Source organism: Leptodactylus fuscus, chromosome 6 (genome assembly GCF_031893055.1).
Source record: "Leptodactylus fuscus isolate aLepFus1 chromosome 6, aLepFus1.hap2, whole genome shotgun sequence".
Taxonomy (NCBI): Eukaryota; Metazoa; Chordata; class Amphibia; order Anura; family Leptodactylidae; genus Leptodactylus; species Leptodactylus fuscus.
Window position 1 is genome coordinate 138,870,301 of NC_134270.1, and position 25,492 is coordinate 138,895,792.

Here is a 25,492-nt window from a genome sequence, read left to right on the forward strand (position 1 = left end):
TGACCCCCACAGATCAGTTATCCTCTGTCCTGTCCTTCTTCAGGATGACCCTTTAATGCATTCTCTAAGCCACCATTACACTGTCATATAAGGCCAGGACCAGAGAAGCTTCTTCTTTTCCAGGACCTTCTAGTCCATTATTCCAGTAAATTCCATTGCTGTACACAATTACACATTCCACCTTCCACCTTTGTGTATTTGATTCTCAGGTGACAGGCCTCTTCTAAATAGGAAGTGACAAGTCCTGGGGGGCAGTTTCACTAGCAGAGGTAGTGAAAGTCAGGTTATACATTTTGGATGTTTACAGCAAAGTGCCAAGGTTCATGGGGTGCAAAAATGTACATTTTGCTAAAGGAATGGGCAGTCGTTTCCTTATTTGTGAAATTTCTAACAACTCCTTTTCAGGAGTTGTCAGGTTTAGGTTTACAAATACCCTATGAGTCAACAGAGGAGGTGGTCACCAATTTAGGACCTTCATCTATTAGCGAGAGTGGAACAGTAGTCACAAGACCCTTAATGATGATGAAGATGATGATGCATCACACAAACAGGCCATTGATTTCAATAATTACTGTGTAATTGTCCTGCGGAGGCGCCAGCGGGCTCAAGGATTGCTGCGGATCCAAAGACAACCACATTGACAATAGTATAAATCAGGGGTCCTCAAACTTTTTAAACAGTGGGCCAGTTCACTGTCCCTCGGACTATTGGAGGGCCAAAATATAGTTTAAAGGGATTCTACCATTAAAATCACATTTTTTCTCAATAACACGTAAGAATAGCATTAAGAAAGGCTATTCTTCTCCTACCTTTAGATGTCTTTCTTAAGGCTATTCCTATGTGTTTTTGAGAGAAAACGGAGATGAATGCAACCGTGGGGTGGAGGGGGACACTCAATTTTCAATCTCAGGGGGCGTTCACACTTGTGCTCAGTGTCTGGTGTTTGCATTCCGTCAGGTTTCCATCTTCAGTCCCAGCGAAACTGAACAGGGGACAGAAACCCGGCAGTCACCTTTATAACCCGTTAGTCACCTTTATAACCCGTTCAATTGAATGGGTTTTGTAAAGGTGACCTCCAGTGTCCGTCTGTGGCTTGTCTGCGGGGAAAAGGTTTTTTTTTTAGCCGGACACAAAGTCCTGCATGTCTGACTTTGTGTCCGGCTAAGAAAAAAACGTTTTCCCCGCAGACAGGCCACAGGCAGATACTGGTGGTCACATTTACAAACCCATTCATTTGAGACCACTGCTGAGCGGCACAGCAAACTGTAGTACAGTAGTGGCTTTGCTTACTGTAATTTGGGCTGCGTCAGGTCACGATGCTTGGGTCACCTGACTGACGAAGTGACGGAGGGGCGTAGGCGGAGGGACACAGATGACTATATTGGGACAGGCCATGGAGACAGCGCGCTTCACTTTACCTATTGGAGGGCACAGCTCCTGATGTCTGTGCGAGCTGTGCTGCTTCCGGTGTCCGCCTGTGTCCTCCTGTCACCTCGCTTGTATGCAATGTAAGGAGGATACAGGAGGCACCGCTCCTTAAGTCCGTGCGACCTGCTCTGCCTGCAGTATCCTCCTATGCGATTTGACAGGCAGACATTGGAGGCAGAGCAGATCGCACAGACATCGGGAGCGGTGCCCTCCAATAGGTAAAGTGAAGTGCGCTCCATGGCCTGGCCCGAGCTCCCCAGGAGCTTCATTATAAATGTACGCCTGACGGCATTGTCAGTGGGCCGGACAAAAGTGCTTGGCGGGCCGCATGTGGCCCGCGGGCCGCAGTTTGCGGACCCCTGATATAAATTATATGGCTCATTTACAACTTATTATTGATTTTATGTCACCGTTACATTGCAGTCTGCTATAATATAAAAAAAAGGGGGGAAAAAAAGGTTACCTTTAAAAAAACAGCTGTTCCGAAAAGCACGCTCACAGCACTCTCCCATCGAAATGAATGGAAGTGGCCGGAACGCAGGGGGTTAAGCAGACGGCCACCGGCAAAGTCTGCGTGCTAGGTGCTTCCATTCATTTCTATGGGAGCGTGCTGTTCGGATCGGCTGATCCAAACAGTGTTCGCTCATCTCTACATATCATATCGTTTAACCTATTAACCTAGATTGACAGTACATGGTATGTATAAACCATAAAGCAAAAATATCAAAATATTGACAGGAATGTACAAAATATGTATGTCAAATATACAGAAAATAAACCAAAAAAATTTAAATAAATAAATCCCCAATAATATTATTTACCAAAAGGAATCTGGAGGAAAATCTTCCCTAGGTCACAGTTCACACTTATAATGGTTAACCCATTGATATGCTCATGGAAGGAATATCATCCACCATAACTAGCTTATAAAAGACCAGGGGAACTACAACAAACATAAGTAACTGGGCTTCACATGTAGAAAACCTCCTCTCCTATAGTAACCAAATATGTACCGCAGGAAGAGCTTGCCTTGGTGCTTATTCACACTACTCATGCTACAAAATGGCCACATGTGGGGGGACACAAAAGGAACAACTTTGAACATATCATGTGGTTTAACCTCACCATGGTTCCAGATTAACAGTACATAGTATACATACAAACATCAAAATATTGGTAAGAATATACAAAATGCACATGTCAAATATATAAAAAATAGGCGGAAAATAAGTCCACAATAATCTTATTTACCCAAGGGAAACTCTTCACTAGGTCACAGTTCACACCTGTATCGGTTAGCACATTGCTATACTCATAGAAGGAATATTATCAACTAACAATAACTTATAGAGGACCAGGGGACCTCCAACAAATGTGGGTAAGGGGAGGGGAGGATCTCACCAGGGTTAGGTTAAACAGTATGATATGCTCAAAATTGTTGTGTTTGTGCATGTATTGGCATTTACCATGGGGGTCATTAGGAAATGAGCAGAATTGTTGTATAGAACTTTGTCATTCTGACTTCTCTTTAATATGTAGCGGTATTGGCTACAGTGCAAACATAACGTCATTGGGATAGAAAGGGTTAATTTTATTTGTATGGCCACCGGGGCGGAGACTGAAACCAGCTGGGAGGGGAAGTAGCAACACCTGCAAGGTCAAGAGCCATAGTGGATTTAAAGTGTTTCATTCTATATAAGTACGCTATGATTAAGGGGGACTTCTACCCCGAAACGCGTTAGTGTGTGTTTTTATTGCACCTATATGTTTTTTCCTACTGGCACTGTTGTTTGTATTGTCGCTATCTTTTTAACTACGATGGAATAAAAAGTTTGAAGTTTTAAAAGACCCCGGAGTGTTACAGACCATCTCTTCGCTTGAATTTCTCATTACCATTGCCTTTTTGTCCAGGGGCCGTGTCTGGCACCTCCTAGGAAAGTCGTTTTCGTAAGTGGTAAGTGACAATCTATCTATTTCTTGGTGGTATCTTTATACATGACTATGGCAGTGAACCGAATCTTTGCCTCGGTGAAGAAAAGCCTAGCTATGGTCTCTCCTGAAGAAGCAACCCACTGGTGTGTCCGCCATACACGTGAGATCAACCCCGGCTGTGGCCAGATAATATGTATGCAGGTGTCCTGTCTACTGATCATGTAACATCTCCATCCATCCCATTGTTCTCCCCAGACGTAAGTCATCACCAGAGGTATCTGACAATGACTTTCACACCTTTCTCCATTAGGAACGCATGCTTACTCCACCGCAGGCATGCATGTACATAGAGAGCACAGGAGGAATAGCCGCTGGCTGAGCTATATCTGAGGATTTGGGGAGGGGCGCTATCTACACAAGGCCTCATTGCAAGGTAACAATAATACACACAGTGATGTCACAGTACAGGGATAATACACACAGTGATGTCACAGTACAGAGATAATACACACAGTGATGTCACAGTACAGGGATAATACACACAGTGATGTCACAGTACAGGGATAATACACACAATGACGTCACAGTACAGGGATAATACACACAATGACGTCACAGTACAGGGATAATACACACAGTGATGTCACAGTACAGGGATAATACACACAGTGATGTCACAGTACAGGGATAATACACACAGTGATGTCACAGTACAGGGATAATACACACAGTGATGTCACAGTACAGAGATAATACACACAGTGAGGTCACAGTACAGGGATAATACACACAGTGATGTCACAGTACAGAGATAATACACACAGTGATGTCACAGTACAGAGATAATACACACAGTGAGGTCACAGTACAGGGATAATACACACAGTGATGTCACAGTACAGGGATAATACACACAGTGATGTCACAGTACAGGGATAATACACACAGTGATGTCACAGTACAGAGATAATACACACAGTGAGGTCACAGTACAGGGATAATACACACAGTGATGTCACAGTACAGAGATAATACACACAGTGATGTCACAGTACAGAGATAATACACACAGTGAGGTCACAGTACAGGGATAATACACACAGTGATGTCACAGTACAGGGATAATACACACAGTGATGTCACAGTACAGGGATAATGCACACAGTGATGTCACAGTACAGGGATAATACACACAGTGATGTCACAGTACAGGGATAATACACACAGTGATGTCACAGTACAGCATAATACACACAGTGATGTCACAGTACAGGATAATACACACAGTGATGTCACAGTACAGGGATAATGCACACAGTGATGTCACAGTACAGGGATAATACACACAGTGATGTCACAGTACAGGGATAATACACACAGTGATGTCACAGTACAGGGATAATGCACACAGTGATGTCACAGTACAGGGATAATACACACAGTGATGTCACAGTACAGGGATAATACACACAGTGATGTCACAGTACAGCATAATACACACAGTGATGTCACAGTACAGGATAATACACACAGTGATGTCACAGTACAGGGATAATGCACACAGTGATGTCACAGTACAGGGATAATACACACAGTGATGTCACAGTACAGGGATAATACACACAGTGATGTCACAGTACAGGGATAATGCACACAGTGATGTCACAGTACAGGAATAATACACACAGTGATGTCACAGTACAGGGATAATACACACAGTGATGTCACAGTACAGAGATAATACACACAGTGAGGTCACAGTACAGGGATAATACACACAGTGATGTCACAGTACAGAGATAATACACACAGTGAGGTCACAGTACAGGGATAATACACACAGTGATGTCACAGTACAGGGATAATACACACAGTGATGTCACAGTACAGGGATAATGCACACAGTGATGTCACAGTACAGGGATAATACACACAGTGATGTCACAGTACAGGGATAATACACACAGTGATGTCACAGTACAGCATAATACACACAGTGATGTCACAGTACAGGATAATACACACAGTGATGTCACAGTACAGGGATAATGCACACAGTGATGTCACAGTACAGGGATAATACACACAGTGATGTCACAGTACAGGGATAATGCACACAGTGATGTCACAGTACGGGGGTAATATACATTGTGATGTCACAGTACAGCATAATACACACAGCGATGTCACAGTACAGGGATAATACACACAGTGATGTCACAGTACAGAGATAATACACACAGTGATGTCATAGTACAGGAGAATACACACAGTGATGTCACAGTACGGGGTAATATACACAGTGATGTCACAGTACAGCATAATACACACAGTGATGTCACAGTACAGGGATAATACACACAGTGATGTCACAGTACAGAGATAATACACACAGTGATGTCACAGTACAGAGATAATACACACAGTGATGTCACAGTACAGGGATAATACACACAATGACGTCACAGTACAGGGATAATACACACAATGACGTCACAGTACAGGGATAATACACACAATGACGTCACAGTACAGGGATAATACACACAGTGATGTCACAGTACAGGGATAATACACACAGTGATGTCACAGTACAGAGATAATACACACAGTGATGTCACAGTACAGGGATAATACACACAGTGAGGTCACAGTACAGGGATAATACACACAGTGATGTCACAGTACAGGGATAATACACACAGTGATGTCACAGTACAGGGATAATACACACAGTGATGTCACAGTACAGGGATAATGCACACAGTGATGTCACAGTACAGGGATAATACACACAGTGATGTCACAGTACAGGGATAATACACACAGTGATGTCACAGTACAGGGATAATACACACAGTGATGTCACAGTACAGCATAATACACACAGTGATGTCACAGTACAGGATAATACACACAGTGATGTCACAGTACAGGGATAATGCACACAGTGATGTCACAGTACAGGGATAATACACACAGTGATGTCACAGTACAGGATAATACACACAGTGATGTCACAGTACAGGGATAATGCACACAGTGATGTCACAGTACGGGGGTAATATACACAGTGATGTCACAGTACAGCATAATACACACAGTGATGTCACAGTACAGGGATAATACACACAGTGATGTCACAGTACAGAGATAATACACACAGTGATGTCATAGTACAGGAGAATACACACAGTGATGTCACAGTACGGGGGTAATATACACAGTGATGTCACAGTACAGCATAATACACACAGTGATGTCACAGTACAGGGATAATACACACAGTGATGTCACAGTACAGAGATAATACACACAGTGATGTCATAGTACAGGAGAATACACACAGTGATGTCACAGTACAGAAATAATACACACAGTGATGTCACAGTACAGGGATAATACACACAGTGATGTCACAGTACAGGGATAATATACACAGTGATGTCACAGTACAGGGATAATACACACAGTGATGTCACAGTACGGGGATAATACACACAGTGATGTCATAGTACAGGAGAATACACACAGTGATGTCACAGTATAGGGATAATACACACAGTGATGTCACAGTACAGAGATAATACACACAGTGATGTCATAGTACAGGAGAATACACACAGTGATGTCACAGTACAGGAATAATACACACAGTGATGTCACAGTACAGGGATAATACACACAGTGATGTCACAGTACGGGGATAATACACACAGTGATGTCACAGTACAGGGATAATACACACAGTGATGTCATTGTACAGAGATAATACACACAGTGATGTCACAGTACAGGGATAATACACACAGTGATGTCATTGTACAGAGATAATACACACAGTGATGTCACAGTACAGGGATAATGCACACAGTGATGTCATTGTACAGAGATAATACACACAGTGATGTCACAGTACAGGGATAATACACACAGTGATGTCACAGTACAGGGATAATACACACAGTGATGTCAGTACAAGGATTATGGACAAAGTGATGTCCCAGAGATAATATACACAGTGATATGGGTGACATCACAACATATGAGATAATTCTGATGATGTCACAACCAGGTGTTATCATACCTCAGTAAGTAATGGAGGAGCAGTCAGGTTCCCACACTCCCTTCCATCATCCATAGCCATCACTAGTTGCACCTTAAGCCTCAGTAAAAATGGGCCCCCTTGTTGGGCCCTATAGCAGCTGCTGTGTCTGCTACCCTGGTAGTTATATCCATGTCTGCAAGACCCCTTTATATATATACCTATCCAGATTCTGACCTTATACAGTACTTCTGTAGCTTGTGGGTGAGGGGGGGCTGTGTAGCCATATCCAGAAGGGGCAGAACTCCCTTTGTATATTAGGCGATGAGTCGGAGGATAACATGCCATATTATTTCTTTTTCACTTAATGTAAGTTCATTCTGTGCGGAGACATTTTCTCAGATTTAGTCGTGTTAAAATTTTACCAATAATTTCACACAAAGCCCCCGACATGTTGCGGCATAAGAAGGCAGCGCTATAAGAAGGTGCTGCGGTGACTTCTAATGTAATCTGACTAGCTGGCGACATCTGACAATACAGCGTAGAGCCCATGTAGCGGCCATGGGGCCCAGGAGAAGGGGGCCCAGCTCAGACCCTGTCCCCCTCTTTTATGTGGTGTGTGAACCTTTCTACAGTCCCAGCACACAATTCATGGGGAAAAGACCAAAGGCATGAGATAACTGCTGGAAGAACAGTAGTAGACATCTTCATTCGGGTTGGCTTAAAGTTCATGTGATTTCTCTGAAAGGAGCAGGGATAAGAGTCCGCCAGACACTTATGACGCCGCTTATCTCGGAAGAAACAATAGGATAAGACGGGTTAATATTCATCCTATTGAACCCGGTTTCCTCAATGATGTGTCAGGGAAGGGTGCCCTCATCTTCTACCAGATTTAGGCTACTGTGTTATAACGCAGCCGGGAAAAGGTTAACCCCTGCTGTCCTGTCCTCTGCGGTTTGCTTTCTTGTAAGACAAGCGGTGCCGGCACCCATTAGTCAGAAGGAGGTGCGACCGGCCTATTAACACATAGTAGACCTGCTCCATACATACTACATACAAGGTGAAAGGACAAGCCTGTGATCTCCAAGTATTGGGTGCCGGAGAGGAGTTTGTGCTAAATATTCTTACAACAAATGCAAATACCGCATTTCTTTCCTGAAACAGCGCCAAACCTGTGCGTGGGTTATGCCTGGTATTGCAGCTCTACTCCATTAAAAAGGTTATACCAAGTTTTGAGACCCCCCCACCCTTCCTGAGAACAGGTTCTGGTTCTCCTGTTCTGATGGAGCGGCAGGGCACATGCTCTATGGGGGCGATATAGAGCTGTCCCATCACTCCCATAGAGAATGAATGGAGCGGCAGGGCACATGCTTAGTCTGCCGCTCCATCGTGATAGGAGAATTGGACCTCGATTTTAGGCTCAGAACCCCTCACCAATCATAGTCACCCCTGTCCTATTAATAAGGGATAACTTCAAAACAACCCCTTTAAAGTGAGTGGGACAAAAGTGTAATACCACAAATAACCTGTTTACATGTGTAGCACTGTTCTTGAAAGTAGCCATGTTTTTGCAACCCTTTTAAGAAGCATGTCTCCAAACTCAGGTACCTCTCTATGTGTGAAGGTGCTGATCATGTTCAGCAATGGAGGTCTACTGAAATATTATATATATATATATATATATATATATATATATATATATATATATATATATATATATATATTGGACAGCACAGAAGTCAATTGTATACGCGGGACGCCTCTTCTATGCATTGTTTTCCAGGCCACTTGTACGTGTTAATTTCAATCTGGAGAAGGAAATATCCTATGGAAATATGCCAGACACCCTTGGCAGCAGCTCAGCTTCCAGGGGAACAAAGACGTGGGTATACCGAAATCCAGCGTCAGCGCTGGGGGACCTCGGGGCTACCCCCATACACATTACATCATCATTTTATCCCTTAAAAGTCACGTCTTTTATATAGCATGCAAGGCCAGATTTGGTCTCTTGATATTTAGGACTCTCTCCATGGTGCTGCTGCCTGAGGCGAACTATAGAAATATACCCTCCCCCTACAAAAAGATACCCAACCCAGCTATATTTGGTTGCATCCCTCTAATTAAAATTGTAGGACACCCCCAATCCCCATATTTGGCCCCCACATGGTACACAAACCCCCCCTTTTTTTGGTCCCCACACAATATATGTCCCCCTCCCCCACACACACACTATATGACCCCATTTTTTTGGCCCAGTGTATGATCAACTTTTTAGGCCCCCCAAAGTATATGGCCCCCTTTTTTTGCCCCACCACAGTATATGACCACCTTTTTTGCCCCCTCAGTGTATATGACCCCCTTTTTACTCCCACCACAGTATATGACCCCCTTTTTTGCCCCCCTAATATATTGCGTACTTTTTTGGCACCCACACAGTATATGACCCCATTTTTTGCCCCCCCCCCCTCCCCGTGGCACCCCTTTTTTTTGCTCCCACCCCACACAGTATTTGACCCCCTTTTTTATGATCCCCAACAGTATATGACTCCTTTTTTATGCCACCCCACCAAGTATATGACTCCTTTTTTTATGCCACCCCACCAAGTATATGACATTCATTTTCTAAATGGGCGCTACTTATTGTATTATTGCAATAGGTATCGGCCGGTAATTCTTACTCACTCATTCACACTCCTATTCAGGCCGGCCCATTGAATATTAGTCTCGCTCCACAAGATTCCAGGCCGTGGCAGTGAATAGCGCACTTCCGCAGTTGCAGGTGACGCAGTACTGCCACCCTATCACTCATCTCCTCACTCCCCAGTGACCTGATAGTGTGTTGGTTTTTATTGTTTTTATTGATGCCAATGGGTAACACAATGGAGGAGTAATACAAAACTTCTGCCATGGTACAACTTATAGGATAGTTCATAAATGCCTGATGAATGGGAGGTAGAGCAAGAGCCAGCCCCCTTAATGATCAGCTGTACAGAGACACTTCAGGGTTCACTGCAGTGACGGTGCCCGGCTGCTATACAGAGGACAGATCCTTATGCTTTGCGTATCGGACGGGCGCCGTAAGCGTCTCTGTACAGCTGATCAGCCTCGCCCCCCACTATTCAGGTATTCATCCCCCGACTGACCAGACTGCGGTGACGGAGTACAGAGCACCAGGGACCGTTAGTATGACAACCCCTTTAACCATTCCCAGGCCAATCTCAAACAACTACCCCCTAGAATACAGGATCCATCCACTTAGCTGGCTCAAGGTGTGAACTTGCCCCTCCTTAGATTTTCTATCTTGCTCTCATACAACAGAGAGTGCGTCGCTTCTTTACATTACAAATTTACATTGCACCATGACACATTCCTATTGGGCATGACTGGGCGGGGGGGGGGGAGCTCATGAACTTCATAGATATACAGTCCTATGAAAAAGTTTGGGCACCCCTATTAATCTTAATCATTTTTAGTTCTAAATATTTTGGTGTTTGCAACAGCCATTTCAGTTTGATATATCTAATAACTGATGGACACAGTAATATTTCAGGATTGAAATGAGGTTTATTGTACTAACAGAAAATGCGCAATATGCATTAAACCAAAATTTGACCGGTGCAAAAATATGGGCACCTCAACAGAAAAGTGACATTAATATTTAGTACATCCTCCTTTTGCAAAGATAACAACCTCTAGTCGCTTCCTGTAGCTTTTAATCAGTTCCTGGATCCTGGATGAAGGGATTTTGGACCATTTCTTTCTACAAAACAATTCAAGTTCAGTTAAGTTAGATGGTGGCCGAGCATGGACAGCCCGCTCTCAAATGATCTGAAAACAAAGATTGTTCAACATAGTTGTTCAGGGGAAGGATACAAAACGTTGTCTCAGAGATTTAACCTGTCAGTTTCCACTGTGAGGAACATAGTAAGGAAATGGAAGACCACAGGGACAGTTCTTGTTAAGCCCAGAAGTGGCAGGCCAAGAAAAATATCAGAAAGGCAGAGAAGAAGAATGGTGAGAACAGTCAAGGACAATCCACAGACCACCTCCAAAGAGCTGCAGCATCATCTTGCTGCAGATGGTGTCACTGTGCATCAGTCAAAAATACAGCGCACTTTGCACAAGGAGAAGCTGTATGGGAGAGTGATGAGAAAGAAGCCGTTTCTGCACGTACGCCACAAATAGAGTTGCCTGAGGTATGAAAAAGCACATTTGGAGAAGCCAACTTCATTTTGGAAACAAAGATTGAGTTGTTTGGTTATAAAAAAAAAGGCGTTATGCATGGCGTCCAAAAAGAAACAGCATTCCAAGAAAAACACTTGCTACCCACTGTAAAATTTGGTGGAGGTTCCATCATGCTTTGGGGCTGTGTGGCCAATGCCGGCATCGGGAATCTTGTTAAAGTTGAGAGTCGCATGGATTCCACTCAGTATCAGCAGATTCTTGAGAATAATGTTCAAGAATCAGTGACGAAGTTGAAGTTACGCCGGGGATGGATATTTCAGCAAGACAATGATCCAAAACACCGCTCCAAATCCTCAGGCATTCATGCAGAGGAACAATTACAATGTTCTGGAATGGCCATCCCAGTCCCCAGACCTGAATATCATTGAACATCTGTGGGATGATTTGAAGCGGGCTGTCCATGCTCGGCGACCATCTAACTTAACTGAACTTGAATTGTTTGTCCAAAATACCTTTATCCAGGATCCAGGAACTGATTAAAAGCTACAGGAAGCGACTAGAGGCTGTTATCTTTGCAAAAGGAGGATCTACTAAATATTAATGTCACTTTTCTGTTGAGGTGCCCATACTTTTGCACCGGTCAAATTTTGGTTTAATGCATATTGCACATTTTCTGTTAGTACAATAAACCTCATTTCAATCCTGAAATATTACTGTGTCCATCAGTTATTAGATATATCAAACTGAAATGGCTGTTGCAAATACCAAAATATTTAGAACTAAAAATGATTAAGATTAATAGGGGTGCCCAAACTTTTTCATAGGACTGTATCTCATGTATGGTGTCCATATTACAGACCATATGGAGCTCATGTATAGCTGACCTATAGCTGGTATCAGCTAGTGACCCTGGAGTGATCCCTCACCTAACAATGATCTTACGTCTATGGCTGGGTTTAGGATTACACCTGTCTGACCTAAGTGATCAAAGGAGGTGAAAGAGAGGGAAGTCATGCCCACCCCCAGGGGGGAAATTAGTCAATGACACTTGTAGTAGGATGCTAACGTGCTGGTGTGGGAGATACAGCCCTAAGAGAGGGAAAGGCAGCAGATACAGCGGGAGATAGGAGCGGCCCCTCACTGGGCACCGGGCACACACTGGGGGTCTTTACAAGTGTGATTTTAGTGGGAAAATCTGCCACATTTGTGCCATTCTATCCATCAAAAAGCAACTGTATCGAAGTCCGTCGCTGCCACAATAACAATGTGAATTTCCTGTTTCTTCCCATAGGGAGTAGATTTACATAGTGGGGGCTGCGCAGTCCTGTACTAACACAAATCCCGTTAACCCATTTTCCAGGCCACCTTTGCCCACACTTCAGTTATGTCAGCAGCACTGAATGGGTAAATTGCCTGCAATCCCTTATTATGCAAATAGGTGCCATGTCTTTGGCATACCGCCAATCACGCCGCCCTCCACCTCCCCTAGTATTTTGGGGGATCTTTTCAGATCCCATATTTTGCCTATGGGAAAAAACCCAAATGAATGGGTCTTTTGCTATGCCACGGCACAGAGGGGACAGGGCTGTCACCAAGAGAAGAGGAGGGGCGGGCGCTGCGCCTGCCAGGCAGAATAGAGGCCAATGACTGCATTAATAGAAATTGTTTTCCTGGGGCACAGTCTGTAACCCCCACTTTGCTCTTCCTCTCCACAAGGCTCTTTCTGTATGACTTAGAAGAACACCAGGGAGACACTACGGCTTGAATTTAACTGTGAGAATTGCTTAGAATTTGGGATAAGCGAATGGTTAAAAAAAAAAAAAAAAAATAGAATCTACCATTTGTACAACTGGTGACGTACGTATTCACATCTAACCCTTCTTGGGGGGGGGGGATTTATACAGACAGGCGTAAAGTATGCCAGTCTTAATGAAGTCCCCCAAAACTGATAACTTTGTCTGAATTATCAAGAGGCTCCAGTCCCTAAAAAGGGTTGTTTGGACCCTAGCAAAGTTGGGTACTAGTGACCTATCACCAGTATCAGATCGGTTAGGGTCCGACATACAGACCCCTTCCCAATCAGCTGTTTCGTCCCTCGGTAGCTCTGCTCCTATTCAAGTCAATGGAAGAAGAACTACAGTTCCCAGTGTCACTGCTACATTGTACGGATAGGAAGCTGTATACAGCGTAAGGAGCTCTATATACTGTAGCAGTGGTGCAGGGACCTGCATCTCTGCTTCCAATCACTGGTTCTGTATCTGGTATAGCAAATTATTTTACACATTATCTAGTTAAAGCGGTCCTCTACCCTTGCTGCAAGGGTACCTTGACAATAAACATATCACAAAGTATCCCCCGGCTGGGACCCCCTGAGATCAGCTGTGATCTGTGGTGGTGTCTGGCAGTAGGTATTCTACTTCACCACAGCACCACCACAGGAGAAAGGAAGTATTACACATTGCCCACGTCAAAGGGCTGTCTGTGTAATACAGGTCATGGCTGGTCCTCCATGGCAAGAGACACTCTTTATACTACTCTCCACTCTGTTCAAGAGATGATGATCATAAGCGGAGGACCTCCTCTATAAATATATGGAAAATGAGTTTCCTAAGCAGCAGGATCAATAAGGCCATGTTCACACGGTCAGTATTTTTCTTCAGTATTTGTAAGTCGAAACCAAATCTAGGACTAAAAATGGTTAGATGTGAATCTTTCCATGTTAGTTTTTCATTGTATAGGTTTCACTTCTGATTTGGCTCACAAATACTGATGCAAAATACTGACTGAATACTGACCAGTAAGGCCAAGGTCCGAACACACGGAAAAACGACTTTTTTGCTGTTGCAGATAATTTTTTTTAGCCAAAGTTTGGAGTGAATTTAGCAGTGGGCTATATATATATATATATATATATATATATATATATATATATATATATATATACACATATATATACACTTCTCCCTTTTGCTCAATCCACTCCTGGTTTTGGCTCAAAAACCACAACAAAATCTGCAACAAAAAAGCTGCATTTCTGCAACATGGTGCCTCAGCCTAAAAGTGACTTCAGCCCGGCAGGATTAGAGTTTTTAGCAAAAGGGGAAAAAATGGGTTAAAAAACAAAATCAAATAAACTATACCCCACTGAGCCCCCCATTTTCATTGCATCCTGGGTCCCCCTTGACCTCTATTTCCTGGCATCGCTGGCTAAGCAGACATATCCTGTGTGCCAAAACTGGATCAGTGGTCATTGGGTGTCTGCTACGTGTCGGGATGGCAGGTTTTTTTAACCCATTCTGTCCCATTGAACACTTTTATCCATTAGCTAAGCCCCTTTAAGGCAGAGGCTGCACGTTATGGAAGAGCTGTGTTTTTTTCCCACAGATTTTGCTGTGGACTTAGCAGAAGGGGGAAGTAGATTCCTTTAGGCCGGGGGCCCCACGAGCCGGAATCGCAGTGGGCAAAAAAAAATTGCAGCGTTTTAAAGTACAGGCAAAGTGGATGGGATTCAAGTGAATCCCATGCCCACTTTGCAGTAAAAACTGCCATACGAACACGCCGCAATTTTGGAAATCGTAGCATGTCAATTATATCTACAGAAACGCTGGCGGTTTCCCCATATTGTAACAGAAAGTCTGCGGAGGAAAACTCTGTGAACTTTCTGTGTGAAGAACTGCGATGCATTGCCACCGCAGTTTTTCCCGCAGCGCTGTATTGCTGGGAACGTCCTGTGGGGCCTTAGCTCTCACTAGTTCTCACTCCTGTTGAGGCCATTCTTGACTTTGGCTCAAAAAAAAAAAAAAAAAAGCTGCAAAGTCTGCAAAAAAACCCAAAAAACCTGCAGCTTTTCCACAAGGTGTGGTTTGACCCTGATTAGGGAAAGCAACAAAAATACTCAAATTTGGCGAATAAATGTGTACGGTTTTGAACAATATTTTACCAAAATGATCTACCCATGGCTTCGCTACACTAGGGAACACAGGTGCGCAAATATTTTTCCTGATTTGTAAAACCCCATGCCCCCCATTCAGGACCAAAGAAAACGAGGAACGCTTAACCCGTCAAATTCACCAATGGCTGACATCAAACCTGGCAAATCAATACAAGCTGAGGAATCCTAATGGCCGACAAAATCCTTCTCTGACCAAAGGGATGTGCTGAAGTGCAATACATACAATGTTACTAATTGACATTATCTACGCCTGTGGCTCGAACGTTTGGGGGTTCAGGGGGTGCAGTTGCACGCAGGCCCACAAGCTTTAGGGGGCCCCTAAGGTGTCTGTTCCCAATATGAAGAGACTATATACAATACATTATAGTTGGGGCCCCTGTACAGCGTCACCTCTGCCTCTCCAGTTGTGATGGAACTACAACTCCCAGCGTGCCCAAGACATAGATGAATAACCTGTAGTATCATCTGCTGCAATGAGGATGAATGACAGCACATGACCCATACAACAGCGCCCCCAGCAGGCGCCACAGTCTTCAAGGAACTGTTTGTATAACTCTGCGGGAAGACACAAGGCCACTAGTGAGGGTGTACATGCAGAACCGGGCTCACCGCCTCCTCCTCCTGCCTTCCTGCCCCTCACCATCTACATGATGCCAACATACCAGCCACGATCTGCCACAGCCAGCGCAGAGCTGCAGGGGGCGTGGCGGCATGACTGAGCTCTCCATGGCGACTCACTAGCCAATCGGAATGCTGGAGGCTGTTTACGTGGGCGGGGCGTTGCTATGGTTCCCGGAGAAGCCTTTCAGAGCCGCTGGTACTTAATGGCTGGCAGCAGACGGTGGCAGATAGACTGGAGCTGGCAATAACTCATCCCGGGCTCCTTCTAGAAGCTTCGTGGCCTCCCTGTCAGTCAGGTAAGCCTAGTGGCTATCATAGGGCTCACCGGGGTCCTCTGTATAGAATGGGCACAGCACAGAGGAGAAGGGCATCTAGGGCTTGGCATGGCTGAGGGTGGGCAGACGTGTACGGCATAGCAATGAGGCCACAACACTGCAGCTCCTTCAGAAGTTTTTAAAACTCTTTTCTTATTTTTACCCCTTCTTCCATGTTACTGTTCAGATGGGGCCAATCTGTGTGGAGAAAACCTTCATACCCTGTGCTGAAATGGTTAATAACATTGTACAAGGATTTGTGGAGATTTACTATCACCCCCATCATTCACGTCCCTATAGTACAAGTAGCGCCTAACAGTACTGTACTGTGCAAAGGGTTAAAGAAATGAACTATCCCCCCCATCATTCACATCCCTATAGTACAAGTAGCGCCTAACAGTACTGTGCTGTGCAAAGGGTTAAAGAAATGAACTATCCCCCCCATCATTCACATCCCTATAGTACAAGTAGCGCCTAACAGTACTGTACTGTGCAAAGGGTTAAAGAAATGAACTATCCCCCCCATCATTCACATCCCTATAGTACAAGTAGCGCCTAACAGTACTGTACTGTGCAAAGGGTTAAAGAAATGAACTATCCCCCCCATCATTCACATCCCTATAGTACAAGTAGCGCCTAACAGTACTGTGCTGTGCAAAGGGTTAAAGAAATGAACTATCCCCCCCATCATTCACATCCCTATAGTACAAGTAGCGCCTAACAGTACTGTGCTGTGCAAAGGGTTAAAGAAATGAACTATCCCCCCCATCATTCACGTCCCTATTGTAAAACTAACGCTTAATTCTACTGTATTGTTCAAGGATTTGTAGAAAGTAACTATCCCCCCCATCATTCACCCCCATATAGTACAAATATGTCTTACGGTTACAGTTCTTTCCAAGGATCTGTAGAGTTTCCCCATCACTCCCATCATTTAGATCCATACGGATAATGTAACGCTTATTTCTACTCTATTTTCCAAGGATGTCTGTCATTATATGACACTGGGGTCTCCAAACCGCAACCTTCAGCCCTCCAACTACAACTCCCAGCATGCTTCATCCACTTCTGTGAACAGATGAGCACGTTTGCCTGTTGGGAGTTGTAGTGTCACAACAGCTGGACCTCTAAACATTGCTGTTGTGACACTACAACTCCCAGCATGCCCTGACAGCCTGTGGCTCTCGGGGACAGAAACTTTTGGCACACTGGTGATTTTGAGACTACAACCTCTGTCATGCTTACAAGTGGATGGAGGATGCTGGGAGTTGTAGTTTCCCAACAGTTGGAGTGCTGAAGGTTCTTGGTCTCTGCTCTAGCTGGGGTGAAACCACAACTCTCAGCATTCCCTGGCAGCTTGTGGCCCTCAGGGGGTCAGAAACTTTCGGCACAGCAGTTTTAAAGCTATAACCTCCAGCATGTACACTTACTCATCTGTTCCCATAGAAGTGGATGGGGCATGCTGGGTGTTGTAGTTTCACAACAGCTGGAGTGTGCAAGGTTGCGGATCCAATCAGAACTACAACTCTTAACCTTGTTAACTGGAGCACGTTGGGAGTTGTAGTTGCATGACAGTAGGGACCATAGACATAACTTGAAGCTCCTGGGTCCAACCGAAGTCTAACGAACTTGTGCAATTTGGAATAGTAGTATACTTTATGTGCCTTGGGGGCCCCCCTCATGGTCTAGGGCCCGGTAGTGACTGCTACCACTACACCCCTAGTTGGGACCACTGCACATAAATCCAATATATGCCTGTCACTTTTACATGTTCCTCTAACTGGTATCTTATATTGTTACAGGAAAAGTCTTCGGACCACTGTGGCTTCCTGAATGTTCGACTTGTCCACTGTTGTCCCCTCAGACATGGCAGATAACTGGCTGTCCTTCCAGGCAGAAGGTGAAGCGGGGCACGAATCCCTCTCCAGCTCAGTGAACCTGGACGACAGTCTGACCAGTCTTCAATGGCTACAAGAATTCTCCATAATCAACGCCAATGTGGGCAAGACCCCGTCATCCGTAGACCCCCATGGGTACCGCCAATTACCAGGTTCTGCTGCCCCCTGCTCACCGCTGGCTGCTGATCCTGCCTGTTTAGGAATGCCCCACACCCCAGGCAAGCCCACCTCATCTTCTACCTCAAGGGCTGCCCACCTGGGACTTCAACCGATGGAGGAGATTGACTACAAGACCAACCCGCATGTCAAGCCCCCATACTCATACGCCACCCTCATATGCATGGCAATGCAGGCGAGCAAGAAGAGCAAAATTACACTTTCTGCCATCTACAAGTGGATCACAGATAATTTCTGCTATTTCCGGCACGCAGATCCCACCTGGCAGGTAAATAACAAAAAATAGGCATAAGAAACATGGCGAAAAGTGGTGACTCTCTCCGCAGTCACATAGTCCTAGTCATGGCCTCTTCCCATAAAGCTGTCACGGAGGCAGCCTGCCTAGTCCTGAGGCAATAAGGCATGCAGTTGGCATCTTTCTTACCCGTGGTCCCCTGGGTATAATTATTCTCTAGTTCCGTGACTCTCGAGTTACTATTTTGTACATTCGGCATCCCACAGCATCACTAGTGTTACATTAACCCCTGTCATCCATCAGACAGGCAAATTTGTCACACAAAAAAAGGCTTGGTGTTCCTGCAACACAATGGTTAATATACGTGGGCAACAATGGAGGGTCAAAGGAGGTTCCTATCTGGGGTCAGTAACTACACCGCCATATATCAGTGTACTATTAGACTGTGGATGTCAGCTCCTGCCCTCCCCCTGTTCTGTAGAATCTGTGTGGCCCTGACACGGCATTGTCTGATGGTAATAGATGGCCCCTGGGAGGGAACGGACCAGACTGGTTTATGGGGGACATCATGTACAGTGAGGTGGGAGGAGGAGATTACCGGAAAGGGGGAAACTAGACGCCCCCCCCCCCCTCCCAGCATTAGGCAAATAAATCTAATCTATTCTATCTATCTATCTATCATCTATCTATCTTACACCTATCTATTTATCTAGACCAACTTTCTCCTATCTATCCTATCTATCTATGGACATATCTATCTATCTATCTATCTATCTATCTATCTATCTATCTATCTATCATCTTATACCTATCTTATACCTATCTATTTATCTAGACCAACTTTCTCCTATCTCTCCTATCTATCTATCTATGGACATATCTATCTATCTATCTATCTATCTATCTATCTATCTATCTATCTATCTATCTATCTATCTATCCTATGTCTATATATCTATAGACCAATACATCTATCTATCTCCTATCTGTTTATCTCTCTATCTATTTATCTAGCCCAGCATGCTAAGAGGCCTCCAAGACCATAAACTTTCTGGGCAGTGAATAATAGAAGGTCTCCCCCAGCCTGAGACTTTACTGGTTTAATTAAACATTGGTGGTGGGGGGGCATCCCAGACACACACAGGTGGTGAGGACGGAGACCGCTGAGGCAAGAATGATAAATATGTTTAACTGGCCAAGCAATAAGCATCCAGGGTCCGAGAAGGGAGGGGGATGAATAGAAAAGGGGGGTGGGGGTTGTGACGGTTTTTCTCCCCTTGTTAAATTTCATTAAACAGTAAATAGCGGATCAGGAAGATCCGGGATCCCTGTGGTTGAGGGGGTGGATGTAGGGGAAAGGGGAAAAAGGAATGCAACCATTTGTATTCCTATTTTATTGTACTGGATGTGGCTTATTTTAGGCTCTGTTCACATCTGTGTTGGTTCTGTCATAGTAATGGAAGCTCCAGATCCCTCATGTTACATCAGATAGACGCCATTGACTATGAGGTCCATCGGGTTTCCGCCATGGAAATTTGCAATTGAGGCAGAAACGCAGATGCTAACACAGGCTTATACAAATGGAGACCATGGCGGGTCCTATCAGAATGTAGCTGAGCCTGGCATAGGATCTCCAGTCTAGGATTCATGGCATGATGAATTGTCTTCATTGGTTAATCATTAGTTGACCACTCTCCTATCCCTTCCTTCCATAGAATTCCATCAGACATAATCTTTCTCTGAATAAGTGCTTCATTAAAGTTCCTCGAGAGAAAGACGAGCCAGGAAAAGGTGGCTTTTGGAAGATTGATCCACAGTACGCCGACCGACTCATGAATGGTGCCATAAAGAAGAGACGACTGCCACCTGTCCAGATCCACCCAGCCTTCGCCGGAGCCCAGTCCACTTCCTCTGACAATAATGTGGGTTCTGTCTGGCCTCTGAGTGTAAGCTCTGAGTCCCATCAACTATTGAAGGAGTTTGAGGAAGCCACAGGGGAACAAAACTGGAACTCTGTTGGTGACCACGTGTGGAACATCGCAGAAAACAAAGGTCACAAGCGCAAGCAACCATTGCCTAAGAGGATGTTCAAAGCTCCCCGCTTATCTAGTTCCCCAATGCTGTCCCATGATGACCAGACAGAACTGGGACCCCTGAAAGGAGATTTTGACTGGGAAGTCATTTTTGACTCAAACTTCACTGACAACTTCTCTGCATTTGAAGGCCTAGAAGTTACCCCACCACTAAGCCCAGTCAGCCAATCTGTTGACCTCACAGTCCACGGTAAGCACATTGACTGCCCCCAGCAGTGGTACCCAATGGGGCAGGATCAAGGAGCAGTCCAAAACAGTTTGGACTTTGATGAGACCTTCTTAGCCACCTCATTTCTCCAGCACCCATGGGACGAGGGTAAGAATGACTACCTTTCTAACTCTACCAACCTAGACCAGTTGTTCGATCTCAATGAAGAATTCCCTCCAGGACTCAATGACTGGAACCCCATGGGTTCCTATGTATAATAATGGGGCCATCTTGGACTTGGATAGACTTGTGTACATAATATATGACCTATAGATATACCAATACATTTTTATATTTACATTTATCTGACCTTGAACTCATGAAACGAGGAGAGCGTTCAGACGTTTACATGTCTAGCAAAGGGATACGGAGCCTCCACCATAAGACCAGTCTGGGACGAAACGGTCTACGGGACAGCATGAACTCTGGACAGACAGAAGAACCTGCCCCGGTCCTCAATCATATGTACAGAACTTAGTAAAGAGTCAAAGATAAAACTTTTGTACTTATTTTTCTACAGATAAAAGCAAAAAAAATGAAGCTATGTTTTTGAAAATGTTTTTTTTTTTCTCGTATTCTGACGTCATTTCTGGTTTGGGGTGAACAGATATGTTATATCCTATGAGATGATCAGTTCTTAATAATGTGCAATGTGTTCTCTCCATCTGACTTGGTTTGCGTTGACCTCCAGCACGATGACCACAGGATACTTGGCCCTCTGGGTATTTCATGCCTCTGTTTCCTTCGACTGGTTGGATGCCAGTGCAAACCATGTAAGATATACATATATGTATTGGCGGGTGTTACATGAATGGGTATATTCTTAAGACTATTCTAAGCCTTTGCTGCCAGAGTCCTGTAAGTGTTGCATGCTCCTCGGGTGGTAAGAGTTAAGTAGGTGGCCTCACTTGGATTCTGATACGTGGAAGGGGAACAAATGTGCATGTGTGTTTGTGTGTGTATGTGAATAGAGCTGGCACCAGTGAACAATAAGAAGTTTATGACTGGTCACCGCCTATCTGAATGGCTTAAACATTGTTATGCAATTTCAATTGGGGTGGGAATCAGGGTTGAAGGCTGGGAAGACTGAAATACAACACTCTTGTATGGACATTGAAGGTGCATTGAATTTTCTCCTGTGGATTTAAATAAATGCATTTTTCTTCAAATTAATTATATGATGTTATCTTTATTGGTATACACACAATTCTGTCCAATTTAAAGGGAGTACTCTGCCATTGAAATGAATGGTGTCTCATGGGCGGCCTGACCTTCCTCACTACTGATATAAACCACACCGATCAGTAAGTTAGCCCCTAGCCTTTGGATAGCGGGAAACTTAATGCGACCAGAATACCATAATAGTTCAGGATCTACCAGCTCTGAAGGTCCAACAACTCCTGAATACAGATACACATACAACAGTAAGAAAGCATGCCCTTTTCTTACCACATGCTACCCATAAAATGTGCCATATTACATGAGTACTTGGTATTGTCTTGGAAAGACAACCGTCCTATGGGACAGACTGATGGCAAAGTCTTCATGCCGCTATCATTGTTGTTTTAAAGGGTCAAGAAGGAATCGGCCCACAATGCTAAAGGCCCCATAGACATTAGAGAAAAGCTTTTCAAAGTTGCCAATTTTGGAAGGATTGGGTGACGTGTATGTGATCTTACGTCTATTGGGTCTCCTGATATTCCCCAACAAAATGATATTGGGGTAAGGAAGGATGGGGCATGTTAAATTGATCACGCCCGATTCTTTTACAGATAAGCCATCACCAGAGCTGTCCGCCATTACAAAAGTAGACAAACATGACAGAAGGAAGTGCCCGTCATGTTTCTTTACATTACAGACAATGGGAATGAACACAGTCCGTTAATGTCCATTGCACTCATCCAATGATCTGTAATAACAGTAGTGTGAACACGCCCTAACACATCAGGTAACTTTGTTTGCCAAGCATGCATGTGCTCTGACTAGGGAGAGGGGACTGAGCAGGTGCCAGAAACCTCTAGTAATGGTTTATCTCCCTTGAGAATAAAAGGATCGGCATCAATGGTGTAATCTGAGGTGTAGCTGGGCCCATGAGGTGTCTCTTCCCAATATGATACCAATATTACAAACAATAGATTATAGATGGGGCCCAGGAGCTTCATTTCACACCTCTGATCTTTATGTTGCAATCCAACATTTCAGTCCTTCTATACCCTAACATCATCTGCTTGGGAAGAATCAGGAGAACCCTATAAACATTATATGGCTTTCAGATTGAAGCTCCCTGGTTTCCAATAGATATGAGGGTTACATAAGGGCAGAGTGGGAGTCAGAGACGTTTACCAGAGAAATGTGGGAAATGTGACTAAAACCAAGGTCTAAATCCCACTACGGGAATAAGTCTAGTAGCCTCAGTGACCTCACAGAAGAGGGGGTTGGGGGTCAGTGAGGCAAGAGAGACTTTGATTTTCTATTGGAAAGGTCATGAGAGCGCAGCCAGGACAATGGGAGATGCAAAGCAGGACAAAATGACCAAGAAAAAACTATGGCTAGAAACGTCACAATATAAGGATCTAAAGACTCCATAATATACAAATATGGCCTACGGGGTGTCTCATCTCATCTACAGAAGGATAATGGGAGACGCATATCATCCTTGTAAGGAACCATTGACTGTACAATACTAAGCAGAGCAGAGACATAACCTACAACAGTCCATTTTCCACATCTAGGCCAGTCACCCTATCGGCAATTTTGACTTCATTGCCCCTATTAGGTTGATGGTCATAAGATTCAAGGGGGCTTAGTGAGATCAGGACACCAGACTATTTCCTTAGGGTTCATTCACATTTGTGACATTTAATTTATTCTTCTGGCCCAGAAAAATAGATTAAACAATAAAACAGATCCCGGGGGACCCTATTGAATATAATAGAGTCCTTCAGGGTATTTTCTAGATGAAAAAAGTCGGGCGTGCAATACATTTTTATCTGCGATTTCAGATGGTCTTTGAGCTGGACGGACGCTGATGTGAATCACAGAGACAACTGAACCTATAGCCTTTGTATGGATCACCAGAGTAAATAGTATAATATTAACCCCTAATTCACCCACTCAGCAATATTTTGTTTATCTCTTAGGTCTTGCCCTGCTGCCAAGATGCCATATAGCTTTCTGCATAAGGGTTATCCATATTTTAAAATTGATGCTCTCCCCTTTAGAGTGTTTTTTCTTATCTCAGGATTTCAGCTGCCCTCCTGTCTCCTCTCCCCTTCACTTCCCAGTTTTCATCTCATTCCAGCTCTGAGCTCCTGCTTGTTGTAAACTCCACAGTTATCTCTAGATTTACACACACAGATAACAGAGCCAGTGCTAGAGAAACTTATCCAGCTCACACTAAAAGCTATATGCAGGGAGAGTGAGAAAAGAGAATACAGACTGCCAGGAGTCATTATCTGACCTGTGATCAGGACCTTAACCTAGGCAACCAGCTGTAAACAATGAGGAGAGAAATTCTGCTGTATCTGGCAAAGAAAGAAAGATATATAAAGTAATGTATTAAGTATAACACTTGAATTAACTTGAGCTACAAGTCTGACTATGATGCTTTAGATGGGAATACCCATTTAGAGTCCTGCACAGATCAGCTGTTTCCTGGGGAACATAGCTCCCAGCATGCTCTGGTCCAATAGTTGAACCCGCACCAATCTAAAAACTGGTCCTTTTGGGGCCTGTTTCCTCTTTGTTAAATATATACATATACTACTAACAGGGGACCCAAAATATTATCAAGCAGCACATATTAATATAGTCACCCTGGATAGGATTTATTTTCAGGGTAACCTATGATGGCCAAGTAGGTACAACACAAGGAAGTATTGGAGGAAGGGGCTCATATCTGTCACTCCACCCTCGTCATGTAAGTGCAACCTACAAACCTGTTTACCCCGCAGGCTACAATAAGACGGTGCTGACGCTGATCTTTTTATCTATTGGACGGTTTACTGTTGGATTCTGTAATAAAGCGTCGGTGTCTAGGTGCTGCGTAGGCCTGATATGAATTATGGCCACTCCCTATAGGTATTATTTGCAAGACAGGTTAACCCCTCAACCCCTGCACTCGAATGACTTTTAGGTAGAGATCAACGACCTGAATTTGACCCAAATTTTTCAAAAGTTTCAAGTTCAACCCATTATTTATATTCTGGGGTCTCTTCAGACTGAAGGCCCACGGGTGGTCGCGCAGAATAATGCTCACCTTCCCTCACCTCTCCTGGGCTCCCTTACAGTATTTGGTGGTCCTCTGGCATCCACTTCTGGCCTCTTAGCTGAGGTCACATGCCCCAGGGGACCACTGAGGTCTGTGATCTTCAGCCAAGGGGATGTCGAGAGATTGCCAGACAC

At 44.2% G+C, this 25,492-nt stretch overlaps 1 protein-coding gene across 1 annotated transcript; it reads left to right on the forward strand.

The window, feature by feature from the left end:
- Nucleotides 1-16,421: 16,421 nt before the first annotated feature.
- On the forward strand, nucleotides 16,422-22,204 carry FOXJ1 (forkhead box J1). The gene is made up of 3 exons (XM_075278766.1): nucleotides 16,422-16,459; nucleotides 18,280-18,820; nucleotides 20,503-22,204. The coding sequence occupies exons 2-3, from the start codon at nucleotides 18,311-18,313 to the stop codon at nucleotides 21,304-21,306; spliced, it is 1,314 nt and encodes a 437-aa protein (XP_075134867.1). The 5' UTR covers nucleotides 16,422-16,459; nucleotides 18,280-18,310; the 3' UTR covers nucleotides 21,307-22,204.
- Nucleotides 22,205-25,492: the final 3,288 nt, after the last annotated feature.